The 13,334-nt window shown below is 52.2% G+C and overlaps 1 protein-coding gene across 3 annotated transcripts in view; it reads right to left on the bottom strand.

The window, feature by feature from the left end:
• CPXM2 (carboxypeptidase X, M14 family member 2) overlaps positions 1–11,285 on the bottom strand; it is a 129,538-nt gene extending 118,253 nt beyond the window's left edge. Inside the window, exon 1 of one of the 3 annotated variants that reach the window (XM_036828843.1) lies at positions 10,963–11,285. In XM_036828843.1, the coding sequence (XP_036684738.1) occupies positions 10,963–11,263 (301 nt within the window). In that variant the 5' untranslated portion in view covers positions 11,264–11,285. The remainder of the gene's footprint in view (positions 1–10,962) is intronic. The other 2 variants (XM_036828842.1, XM_036828841.1) reach the window with 2 other exon arrangements.
• Between the last annotated feature and the right edge of the window lie 2,049 nt (positions 11,286–13,334).

Here is a 13,334-nt window from a genome sequence, read left to right as displayed (position 1 = left end):
CCTGTTGATCTTGCAAATCCAAGATCATCCAAGATCGGCCATGCCCTCTTTGAGATGGTTTTCCTGAACTCCCCACCTACATCAATGTCTCCTTGGATGGGCTCTGAGAGCACCTGTCTTTGGTCAAGTTGCCTCTGTGTGGAGCCTGAGGCAGGGGTTCGGTGCAGGTGATGTACGGAGGGAGGGCTCCAAGGAGAAAAGAAGGGAGGAAGCAAGATGAGACAGAGGAAGGAGCTAAGCTAGGCTGCGTTCCCAGGCAGAGTCTAACTCAGCCTGATCCCATGGGGAGAGTTCTGGAGCTGGAACTGCACACAGTGTTGTCCCCACCTTGAGATAAGGGGCACCTTCTCCTATGCTGGTTAGCCTCTGGCTACAGACTGACCTACTGCAGGGGAGGGGTGTGTGTGGGGTGGTGGGAGTTGTCGCCTTCCAAGGATCATGCTCCAGAGAGGGAAGCAGCTGTGAGCTGTCACAGCCAAGCCCCAGCAGCTGTGGGATGGGTGTGCCAGTGGGAAACAAGGACCTGGGTGTGGTGTCAGCAGCCCCCACTACGGTTCTGCACACCCGTCCTGTGTAGCCTTATCAAACACATGTAACATATGTTGTTCTGTTCATGGGGGCAGGAACTGTGTCTGGTTTTGCTCACTGCTCTCCCTCCAGAGTCTGGTTAAGTCTGTGAGGAACAAATGATCATGAATGACTGTGAGTCAGTGAATGACCAATGAGACAACAACAAGAGGAAGGGAAGGTCTATGAAGAAAGATACTTAGTTTGGATTTTAAAAAGCAAGTTGAAATACCAAAAACATCTAGTGGATTGTGCCAATTAATGAAATCATTTCAGATAGTTCTAGAGTCACCAAAAAAAAAAAAAAAGGTATTTATCAAGAAAATCTTAAATCTTCAAAAAATTCAAGGGTGCACTGGGCCCAGCCACAGGCAATCGTCTCTCCATCATATTCTTGGGTGATACCTGCTGGGCATATCTTTCATTTTTCATGTAAGCTAAAAAAAAAAAAAAAAAATCACAAAATTAAATGTCCTCCTCGGGTCAAGGAAATCAATAAACCAAAACATTCAGAAAGGCCAGAGGAGGAAGACTGCCAATCTGAGTGCATCTGATGACATCAGCCTAATGCCACCTCGGCATATGTCCCATTTTTGTGGGTAGGAATGTCAGCCCGGTGACCTCCAAAGACGACTTCTTCTGAAAGAGCCTGATCGAGGGTCTGTAAAAATCGTGACTGTTTGGAAAATTGGGTGCCACAACTTTTGAGAATGAAGTGTCTGATTTGGCAGAAAGATAATACGTTAGGGGGAGAAAAAGTTTTACAAAATACCAGAGGAAAAAGCCATCCAACCCCTCCCTGGAAGCCGGCATTCATTGCAGGCCTCCCCTCTGCCTGGGCCACCTCTACGGGGCCTCCATGGGCAACATGGGAGACAGAGTCAGAGGACACAGCCCCACGAACACCCTCAGCCGCACTCCCCCGGGCTGGACCCACGTCCTGTACTCAGCTCTGGGCATCCAATAATGGCCCAGATGTGAGGCAGATGTGCTATCACCCCTGAGACCAACATGTGGGGAACAGAATCCCCGCAGGGAGTGGCAAAGGGACAGAGAAGACAGGCAGGGCACCTGCCACCTTCTCTAGGGAAGACGCACTTCCAGGACGTGTACCTACAGATCTGGTTCCAGCCGCAGGCAGCCAGGCTCTGCCACTGCACCGACCACGTGTGGCCTCGGGGGACCCACCTCACCCCTCCTATGCTAATTCCCCTCATCAGTGAAATAAGGAGACGTGGTACCTGCCTCGGTGGAAGTTACGGAGAGGAAAGAGATGACATATATCAAAGCACTGAGGGCCGTGCCTGACCTGCGGTGACCTCTGAATAAAAGACAGCCTCCTGGGGCTTCCCTGGTGGCGCAGTGGTTGAGAATCCACCTGCCAATGCAGGGGACACGGGTTCGACCCCTGGTCTGGGAAGATCCCACATGCCGCGGAGCAACTAGGCCCGTGAGCCACAACTACTGAGCCTGCGCGTCTGGAGCCTGTGCTCCGCCACAACAGAGGCCGCGACAGTGAGAGGCCCGCGCACCGCGATGAAGAGTGGCCCCCGCTCGCTGCAACTAGAGGAAGCGCTCGCATAGCAAAAAAAAAAAAAGACAGCCTCCACCTTCTCATCCTTCATATTAGTCCCAAGTCCCCACCGTCACAAAGCACCATCCCAGTTGCTGGAAGAGTAACAGCCAACACGTGAAGCATGAGGCACAATTTACAAGGCATTTTCACATAGATTAAAACATTCGATCTTGGCAAATGCCCATCGAGGGCAGGAAGCTTGCTATGAACATTGTTCTACAGAGCGGGACACAGAGGCTCAGAGGAGAAGAGACCCACCCGAGGTCACTGACAGAGCCAGGAGGCGGCAGAGCAGGGGCCTGACGCCAGGCCTAGGCCCTTCCCTGCCCCTTCTTCTCCTACAGCAAGAAAGGCAGCATATGGTCTGTACAGATGAAAGAAAGAGTGAAGTGGAAATAATGTACAGAGAAGGAGCCAGAACCAAATCAACATCTCCATCTGGGCTGCGTGACAAAACTGAATTCCTTAAAAGTAGCAAACTGAATTGCCAGTGCAGGCCACATATTCTATTCTGCTCCATGGTGATAAATATCATGCTCCTTGATTGACAGGAAACTATTTTTTCCCCTCTCTATACTAGGAGATTACAGTAGCAACCCCAGAATCTGAAAAAATTCTTTGCTGCATATTTGCATTTTCCCAAGAAATTCCAGCCCTATGGCACCTGCACTCCCTCTGGTGAAGGACGCAGCCCTGGCCCTAAGCGCCTTGCCTGGCTCTTGGGAAGGAACCCGCATGAGGAGGAAGGCCATGCGGGAAACCAAGCCACTGCAGGTTCTCGGGAGCGCCCCAGAGAGGCAGCCTCGTGGCACCAGGACAGACAATAATTCCACTTTTCTCAAACACCATGGGACCAAGGAGGACCTTGCAGGTGAACGTGAAAAGCAAAAACAAAAGCGGTTAGAAACCTGTGTTCCTGGGACTTCCCTGGCGGTCCAGTGGTTAAGACTCCAGGTTTCCACTGTAGGTGGCATGGGTTCGATCCCTGGTCAGGGAACTAAGATCCCGCAGGCTGCGCGGAGCAGCCAAAAAAAAAAAAAAAATCAGAAACTCGTGCTCCCTGTGTGTGTTAGCAAGAAAAGGATCATGACACAGGGAGGGGACAGCCTGTGTCCTTATCCAGTTCCCAAATCTGAGACAGTCAAGCTCCTGGCAGAAAGAGGTTTCCCAGGGATCAGGTGAAGCCTGAAAAAGAGGGGCTGAGTGGTTGAAGGCCGTGCCTGCTTCCGTTAATCAGTGACCTGAATGGTCTGGGCTGGAGACGGAAGCACCAGTGCAATTTTCTAAGTACTTTTTTTTACCAGGGCTGGACCAAAGTCAATCGATCAATCAGTCAGTCAATCAATCAATCAAAAGCCCTGCCCTCCTCCTGCTCGGCTGTGTCTTCCCTGGGAAACTAGCTGATCAGACTGTGTCCTCTTCTGGGCTGGCCTTCCGTGCAGAAGAAAGACCTTGGTCTTGTGCAGAAGACTTGGCCTCCACCAGGGTCCCCAGGGCAGAAGGGACAGCCACTCCCAGCCTCTGTGTAGCAGCAGCAGCCTTCCTGACCTGCAACCAAGTAAGAAGCCCTTAGCCTTTAAAGAGATACCCCGGTAACCACAGCAGGTGGGGTGTGCCAGCCCTGCAGGGGGCACTGCTGGTACCTGCTGCTCTCCGTTTGGGTTCTGCCTGGAACCAGCCTGAGACAAGGCCTTGGGGGCAGAAGTGAATGTGAGAGGTGATTTCATGAAGCACAAATGAAGAAGTGGAGGGAGTGAGACTCAGAGAAGGAAACGCCAATAAGCCGGGCTGCATTGCTAAGCGGGACCCATCAGGACTCAACGTAGCTGGGGGACCTGAGGACACTGGGTAGAAGCTGCCTCTGACCTGTCCCTCGAAAGACTGCGAGGCTGTGCATCGACCTTCTAACCTCACACCACCTTGGGAAGCTTATTATTATTATTATTATTATTATTCCCCTGTCACAGTGAGGAATTCGAGGCGTGAAGATGTCACACGTGCCCATGAGTGGCAGAGCCAGATTTTGAATCTCTCTGAATGCTGAAAAAACTATGCCAAACCCTTACATGTTCCTCTCATGGATCAAGTGTTCCATAAAAATCTAGAGTCTTAAATTAAAATAGAGTCTTAAATGAACATTTGAAGGTGTCTTGTGTGGCTCTGACCATCCTACGATACCCAGATCAGTAGTCGATGGGATCCCAGCCAGTTACGAACACTAGCCCTTCCCATAGCCATCCAAAGCCACCCCAGTTTTATGGGTTTCATGATCCCAGAAAAGCAGCGATGGGGGCAGGGACCTCAGAAGGCCACAGAAGGCAGAGCCATTGCTGGAGGCACAAAACCTGAGCGCTCAGGCTCCCTGGCCACCTCAGACATCCAGCGGAGACCCCCACCTCAAAAATCCAGGTTCCAAGGGACTTCCCTGGCAGTCCAGTGGTTAAGACTCCATGCTTCCACTGCGGGGCGCACGGGGTCAGGAACTAAGATCCCGCATGCCGCGTGGCGTGGCCAGGTTCCAGGGCCCAGGCTGCTGTTGCCATGGGACTGAAGGCACCATCCACCGTGAGACCTGGCAGCCAGGGATGCTCGGGGCACGCAGAAAACACGAGATGGCTATTTTCAAGAACCACAGCATCCAACCCAGCTTCCCCAAACATGCAAGTGTCTGTCCCTTCATTATCCACGCACAAACCCTAGTTTCTGGAACCGTGGGCACAGTCGAGAGGAGATCTGCCAGTGCGAATAGCTGACTTCGGAAAGCATTTTGGAAACAGAGGTGGTGTCTTAGAAAGCTGCTTGCTGATGTACATGAGAAGATCTTTTTTATAAAAAGTCCTTTCCCTTGGAATTTTGTAGGGAGTTGGACCAAACACTCTGGATTTAACTCTTCAAGAGAACATATAATACCATGATATAAAGATCTCTTGTTATTTGTTTAGGTGTGCTGATAGCCTTGTGGTTGCTTTTAAAATATATAGTGAAATATTTACAGACACATTCGTCTAATCCTCACACTCCAGCTTTGCCCAACAGAAGACATTTCCATCCGAAGGCCAAACCTTGCAAGACGCCCTGAAGAGTGCTGCAGCAAAAGCTTAAAAGCGAAGCTCTTTCCAGCAACTAGCTGGCAGCGCATAACAGAAAGGGCTTTGTTTACAACCAAATATGCTCAAATAACAACTCTTTGATTATCGCCGCCTGCCCGCCCCCCACCCCCACCCCAAGCCGGGGCAACACAGTACAAAGTGCAAACTCTCCAGTTCTGGGCACAGACGAACAAACATGGCTCGCTGCCCACTCTGCGAATGCCATGGACTCAAGACCGTGGACCAAAACCATGGGTGCAATGCAGGCGGGCGTGTATTCCAACAGAGGCGCATGCTCCCCAGTCCTTGAAGAAAGCAACAAACAAGCAGGAACCCAAAAGTTAAAAGCTACTTCTAACCCAGTGGAGGGGGGAGAACAAAACATCTTCAAATCACCTATTAAGTGTCTTGTTTATCAACTTGTTTGTTTCTTACTACCACTTGGGAGGGAAAAGGCAAATCAGTTATATAACTATGGTTTACTTCTCTGTTCCATTTTTTTCTCTACAAAAAGTATGGCTCCAAACCAAGTCCATCAATTTGGAGATGACGTGAGAAGTACACCCCAAGTCCACTCCCATGCCCAGAATGTGGTCCCTCATCTCACTCTTCACCCTGGGATGATGAAAACTGGGGCCAGGAGACTCACTCTTTGGCCCTCAAAGCATTCCAACTGCAGGGATCTAGAAAATATTGAATTTGGCTAGAATAAATGGAATTAGAGAGAAGCAGCTTGCCAGGTCCCTGTGAAGAAGAACATTCTAGCAATCAATACTATTTATCCAATGGATAAGCAACCTCGCAAGGTGGTGTGCGCCCATCAGTGGAAACGTGTGAGCCAAGACTGGTGTTGAAGTAAACTTCCAGGCCCAAGATGGAGTTGCTCTTACCCAGGGTACCACATCAGGAAACAAAACTTAGATAAGCTTCCTGTTCCTAACAATCTCCTCTTAGTCAGAAATAGTTAGCCAATTCCCAAATGCCAAGCCAACTCTGGGTCTTCTCACCCCAAACAAAGTGGACTGTGTCACCCCAGCCAACCAGATATTTTCTATGTTCTTCTTCCTTGTTCTTTATTCTTTGTCCTATAAAACCTTCCTGCCTTCTGCCCCATTTTGCCATTCTCCACAAGGAGACTGTCCACTTCATGAAAGTGTTAAAAAAAAGTTTATATCACCTAAATTGTCTTCTTTAATCATTTTTTAACACCAAGCAGCCCACTGTCGGAATCTTGCAATAAACAAGAACTTGCATGCAATGAACACTTAGGTTCCTTGAAGTTCTAAAATTCTGGGAGTTACTGATGTTCACAATGAGGGCCTCAGAAATTTTATGATATTGAGTCCCACTCCACCACAGGAAAGGATTTCACAGTTCTGTATCCTGATGGTGATGGTTCCATGAATCTATAGATGTGAGACAATGAAGAGAACCACCCACACACACCCACACACACCCACACACACCCACACCCACACACACACGAGTGCATGTGAAAACCAGGGAATGTAATCTAAAAGTTAAAAGTATTGTACCGGGCTTCCCTGGTGGTGCAGTGGTTGAGGATCTGCCTGCCAATGCAGGGGACACGGTTTCGAGCCCTGGTCTGGGAAGATCCCACATGCCACGGAGCAACTAGGCCCGTGAGCCACAATTACTGAGCCTGCGCGTCTGGAGCCTGTGCTCCGCAACAAGAGAGGCCGCGATAATGAGAGGCCCGCGCACCGCGATGAAGAGTGGCCCCCACTTGCCACAACTAGAGAAAGCCCTCGCACAGAAACAAAGACCCAACACAGCCATAAATAAATAAATTAATTAAATAAATAAACCCAAAGTTAAAAAAAAAAAGTATTGTACCAATGTCAATTTCCTATTTTGATACTGTATATAGCAGTGATTCTCAACCCCCTGGTGACATGTGACAATGTCTAGAGACATTTTTAGTTGTCACAACTCAGGGGAGGGTGCTACCAGCATCTAGTGGGTCAAGTCCAGGGATGTTGCTAAATATCCTACAATGCACAAGACAGCCTTCGCCCTGAGACACACGCGCACACACACCACACACACACACACACACACACAATTGGCCCCAAAATGTCAATACTGCCAAGGTTAAGAAATCCTGTACTGTAGTTCTAAAAGATGTTAGCACTGGGGGAAGCTGGGAAAAAAATATACAGCAGTGGTCCCCAACCTTTTTGGCATCAGGGACCAGTTTCATGGAAGACAATTCTTCCACAGACGGGGGGTGGGGGGATGGATTTGGGATGATTCAAGCACATTACATTTATTGTGCACTTTATTTCTATTATCATTACATTGTAATATATAATGAAATAATTACACAACTCACCATAATGCAGAATCAGTGGGAGCCATGAGCTTGTTTTCACTTGCCACTCACTGATAGGGTTTTGGTATGAATCTGCAAGCAATTGATTATTATGGTCTCTGTGCAGTCAAACTTCTCTGCTAATGATAATCTGTACCTGCAGCCACTCCCCTAGCATCACTGCCTCAGCTCCACCTCAGACCATCAGGCATTAGATTCTCATAAGGAGCGCACAACCTAGATCCCTCGCATGCACAGTTCACAGTAGGGTTCGTGCTCCTACGAGAATCTAATGCTGCCACTGATCTGACAGCAGGCGGAGATCAGGCGGTAATGTGAGTGATGGGGAGCGGCTGTAAATACAGATGAAGCTTCGCCTGATTGCCCGCCACTCACCTCCTGCTATGCCACCTGGTTCCTAACAGGCCACGGACCAGTACAGGGGACCCCTGGTATACAGGATCTCTCTGCACTATTTCTACAATTCCTTGTGAGTCTATAATTATTTCCAAATAAAAACTTTTTAAAAAATTTAAGATTCCACTCTATTCAGCATATCAGGGCTCTACTTCTCCAGAATCTGTCAGCCACTCGTGGAAAAATGCAATGCTCTCAATTAACCAAAGGATTCAGCTGCCCAAGCCACTTCCAGGAGAATGTCAGCCCATGACATCCCTTGCACATTTCTGTGGTAGCATGAAAGAACAGTCAAGGGGCAAAGTCAAACTCACACCAAGATCAAATCCCCAGTGTCCTTGGCTCCTTAAGTAAACCTTCCTATGGGATTCAGACAAGACTCCCTCCTAGACCCTGACGCACAGAACATCTGCCTTCCATCGTCCCTTGAGCCCAGCCTTTATGCAAGATACAGGCTATCTGGAAAATATTTTATCATCTGCAAAGACAAAGCACATGACAGACTTTTCAATGAGTAGTTATGTATGCTTTCACATTCTTTTTCTTCTCTAAATCTAACCTCTCACTCCCACCTCAGTGTCTAGACAGTGCCTGGTATATAGCAGGCACCATCTACCCAGTCCAGAAGGTCACAACAAACAGAAACGAATGCTTCTATTATATCACGGGCAGTACGTATATCAAGCCACCCCTTAAGGGGGGCAAAATCATTTCCTCTTACTGCAATTTAACTGCACAATCTATCACTGACCCCCCCCAATCAAAGTCAGTCTTAACCAAGCTCCCCCACTTGGGGTCCAGGGTAAAGGGTTCCAGTAGTCAAGTGCCAAAAAAAGCTGAGTGGGGAGAACAGAGTTTAAAGTGTGTGACCAAGGTCACACTTTGTTTGTCAGAGTCGGGGAGCTCTGAAAAGCCCCACAGAATTTATTAGAAACACACACTCTAGGCAGGAGGCCTGGAGGCAGCTCTCCAGAAGCTGAGTCTCTGGAATTTCCAGGGCCCTGTTTTTATTTTGGGGAATCAGCAACACAGCCCTCAACACACCTGCAATAACCTTCTCCAAGCCGCCAACTTTGGTGTGTTCCAGGAGGGCGGGGCCGGGGCTGTCTTGCGCTCCCCTCCCCCAGGACCTCACCCAGCACCTGATGTTGGAAAGGTTCTCCGTAAGGACCTGAGGAATTATGAAGAACTCACAGAAGGACTAGCACGGCCACGAGCTGACACACTGCAAGCTTTTGTTGAAAAGCTCATCAAACAACTGACAAGTAAGGTAGCAGACACTAGTCGTCTTGGGCGGATAAAGATGCTAAGGTCCAGGAAGCTGAGTGCTGAGCCCCAGACCCGGGCGTTAAGTGCAGTCCTCAGACTCTCAGTCTGGGGCTTCTTCCATGCTCCCCTTGCCGTCCCCCCCAGTAAATACCAGAACCTAACAAATGTGTCTCCCACCCACCTCCCCCAACCATGCCCAGCGCTGTGCTAACCACATAGCAGATACTAAAAAAAACAAAAATCCATGCCAGCTTGATTCAAACTACCAAACAAAAAAGGTCTTGAGTTAAAAGCACAGGAGAAGGGCTTTCAAATCTCCCACACCAGCGAGTGACCCTAAGCAGCTTGCCTACGTGGTCAGAGCCTCAGTTTCCTCATCTGTAAAGTAACAAGAATACCCACCCCTCAGAGCCCCTGAAAGAATTAATGAGACGGCTGTCCATAAATCTCCTAATAAAGTCACAGCGGATGGTCTACAAATATGAGTGTCTTTTCCCACTCCTATTCCTGTTACTAAACCAGTATGGTTTTTACAAATCTTAATGTTCATAATTCCCCAGAAAATATAGGAAATTCCAGATGGTTCTGTTCAGGGTTACACAACTCACAGAACTGCCTGCAGATGTACAGAGTCGCCCACAAACTGAAATATGGCAGGACTCCCCCCTCCAGGTAAGTGCAAAGGAGCTGCTGAGATGGGCCCACACACTCAAGAGTTCTGGGCCGCCATCTCCACTCCTTCCCCACTGCCTCGCTGCTATCTTTTGTGAACAGTTTAACCAAACAAAGGTGATGCCTTTCATGCCAGGAGCTGTGTAATGGTGCCACTGGCATGTATCTCCTTTCAAGGAAGGCCGTTACAAGGCCGGAGAATTTGGCCACAATCCTGCCTCACTCCTCAATCTTTAAATACTAGGACCGCAGCCCTCTGCAATTTGAGCAAAGAACATTTGGGACAATGAAGAGAAAGTCCCCCTTCTCAAGGAGTATAAGAAACCAAATGGAAGTCATTTCCCCAAGACGGGGCAGGCAGAAAGTGGGGATGCAAGTGCGAAGGCTGGGAGAGACGGCCGGCTTCAGGCGCCACCGGGCTTCCATAACCCCTCCTCCGGCACAGGAGTCCAGCTGCAGCCCAAGGCTCCCCGACAGAGGCTCTGCCGTCCTGCCCCTACTGGACGGAGGATTCAAGGGACCCACAGAAAGCAGGAGGGAGGGAGCCGAGAGGGGACCCTGGCGGGGGAAAGGCCCACCGCTGAGCTCTCCCCAGAAGGCCACGGTGCCAAAACAGACCAACTAGTCACATCGCCAAATAGGAAATTCACTCTCAAGAAAACGCCCTGGGAGAAGACTGAAAAAGTAGGCAGAGTAGGAAAAAGTGTCCGGCAGAAAGATCCTTTGCCCAGGAAATTTCAAACTTGGGGCATGGGGACCAGCTCCCCAGGCAGGTTCCCAACTGCACAGCCTGTCTCTACCTGAGAGGGGACCGCCGGTCGGGTTTAAGTTCCGGGGCGCTGGGAGCGGCCCGCGGGAGGCGCAGTGCAGAGCCTAGGAAGGGGGTGGGGGACGGCGACGGGGAGGTTCACGGGTCTCTCATCCCAGACACACGGACGGCGAAGCCGGCTGTCGCCTGAGACCCGGCGGGCCGCCGCTGGGACAGGCGCACAGCCACGGGCGCCCCCTCGGGCCGCGCAGCGCACAAAGTTTCTTACCTGGCGGAGGCGACTCCGGAGCCAGCTTCTCCCTCTTGGGCGCTTTCCTGGGCTTGGTCGCCTTCTTGGGCGGCCTGGGCTCGGACGCGCGCAGCTTCCGCTCCTCCTCCCCGGGCCCCGCGGGCAGCGGCGGCGAGAAGGGCTCGGGCTCCAGGCGTGCGTAGTAAGGCTCCCGGCTCCAAATCTCTTGCACGTAGTAGTCGGGGTCCTCGACGGCTGCGCCCTGGGCCGCGGCGCCGGGCAGGGCCACCGCCAGCAGCGCGAGAGCCAGCGCCAGCGCGGCGGCCCCCCGGCGGGCCATGCCCGCTCCTCCCCGCGCCCGGGGCAGGGTCACGGTGGCCGGGAGCGCCGGGAGCGCCGGGCGGGCGGCGGGCGCGGACAGCGGCGCAGGGCAGGGGCGCCGGCCTCAACAGCGGGGCGCACGAGACGCGGAGGCGTCCGGCCGGCGGCGCGTGTGACCCGCTCTCCGGGCTGGGCTGGGCCGGGCTGGGCCGGGCCGGGGCGGGCAGGGGCGCGCCCAGACGCGGGGCGGGGGCAGGGGGGCCGGCCCCGCCCTTCCCTCCTCCCTCCCTTCCCTGCCGACCCCGCGGTGGCCGGCCCTGGGAGCCGGGTGTTGGGGGCCTCCTCCACCCCATCAACTGTCTCCAAACCTCCCCCTTTGCCCGCACTCCCGAAGCCGGCCAGTGCTGGGCGCCTGCTTCCCCAGAGACTCAAAGGAGTTTCTATCTAGAAGGAACCTCGAGCCGTTTTACAGGTTGGGGAGCCGTGACCCACGATGAGAAAGGATCGGCCCAAGGTCCTAAAGCAAATTAGAGCCCGAAGCCTAGTCTCCAGCTCTCCTGACCCCTACCCCGTCCCTGGCTCCACATCAGACACGGGTTCCCCACCTGCCAGACAGACCTTTCCTCAACCTGACCATGATCCTATTTCGGGAACTATGAATGAGGATCCCAGGTCCCCAGGGTTCCGAGGAGTAAAGTGTCGGGGTGGGGGTGGGGGGCGGCGGAGCCCTGCTCCTGACTGAGAAGTGACCCTGTTGGGTGAGGAGAGAAGTGGAGTCATCCTACGGCTGACGTCCTGGCGGTCACAGGGCACGTTTGGTTCATCTGTGAGCAGGTTCCTGTCTTCAGGGCAGGGAGCTCACACTACCTTTTGAACAAGTAGCTTATGTCCTTGGAAAACTTGTGTTCATCTTTCAGGCTGGGATGTTGGGGACATGGGGCCTGCATTGGTTTTCTATTGCTGCTGTAACAGATTACTACAAATTTAGTGGTTTAAAGCAACACATACTTATTATGGTACAGGTCTGCAGGTTAGAAGTCTGAGCGGGTGTCACCAGGCTAAAATCCAGGCTTCGATCAGCGAGCTGCATTCCCTAGTGGGACCTCTGGGGAAGAATCTTCCAGGCTCACACAGGTGTTGGCTGAGGTGAGTTCCCGGAGGTGGTAGCCCTGAGGTCCTCTTTACTGGCCGGCCATCAGCCTGGCCAGTCTTCACTCCCAGGTGCTGCTGTGTTCCTTCTCTTGCTGGCCATGAGGCATTTCCAGCACCCTCTCTCTGGTCCTGTATGTGGCCTCTACGTCTCAGAGCCAGCACTGGCGTGTTGAGTCCCTCCAATGGCTTCAAATCTCTCCACTTCTGCCAAATCTTCCCTCTTCCCAGCTGGGGAAAATTCTCTACTCCTGGATCGGATGGACCCACCCAAATAATTCAGGATAATCCCCTTCTCTTAAGGTGGTGACCTCAGTCACATCCGCAAAGGCCATTTTGCCATGTAACCTAACCGGTTCATGGGTCCCCAGGATTCAGGTAGAAACATCTTTGGGGAGCCTTTCTGCTGACCCCAGGGACAGACTGACCCTCAGCTCTCGGTTGGGCTATCACCTTCCCAGTCCCTGTGGACCCTACCATTCCAGGGTGCCACTGAGTTGGGTCTGGGCACCCAGGCAAGGCCTCCCCATTTCCCTGGAGTCACACTTCTGAGCCCACACGGTGAGCAGGCTTGGGCCATCCTCTGCCTCTGGCCTCCCCCATTTGCCGCCTGCTTTTCTCTCATTGTCCCCACACAGACCGATTAACCAGGCCATCCTTTAGGGCAGGTTTCCTGGGCTCCAAACCTCAGGCCAAAGCAGAATGGACGGGGAGGGGTGGGGGGGTGGGAGAGGGGGGCAGGCTGAGGCAGGGCCCTGCCCTATCCCCAAGGGCCAGGAGGCCTTGGACTTGGTTGTCAACTTCCCAGGACATTCTGGAACCCAGAGCCAGCAGAGGTCTCCAGAGTGAGAGAAGAGGAAGGCCCCCTTCCCCTCCGTCTACTCCCCAAGCAGGCCTGGGCTGGGCTGGTCCGTGACCCCCTCTAGATGCTTTCCCACCCT

This window comes from Balaenoptera musculus, chromosome 16 (assembly GCF_009873245.2).
Source record: "Balaenoptera musculus isolate JJ_BM4_2016_0621 chromosome 16, mBalMus1.pri.v3, whole genome shotgun sequence".
NCBI classification, from domain to species: domain Eukaryota; kingdom Metazoa; phylum Chordata; class Mammalia; order Artiodactyla; family Balaenopteridae; genus Balaenoptera; species Balaenoptera musculus.
The sequence above is the reverse complement of the archived record's forward strand: the minus strand, read 5'-3'. Positions and strand labels throughout refer to the sequence as shown.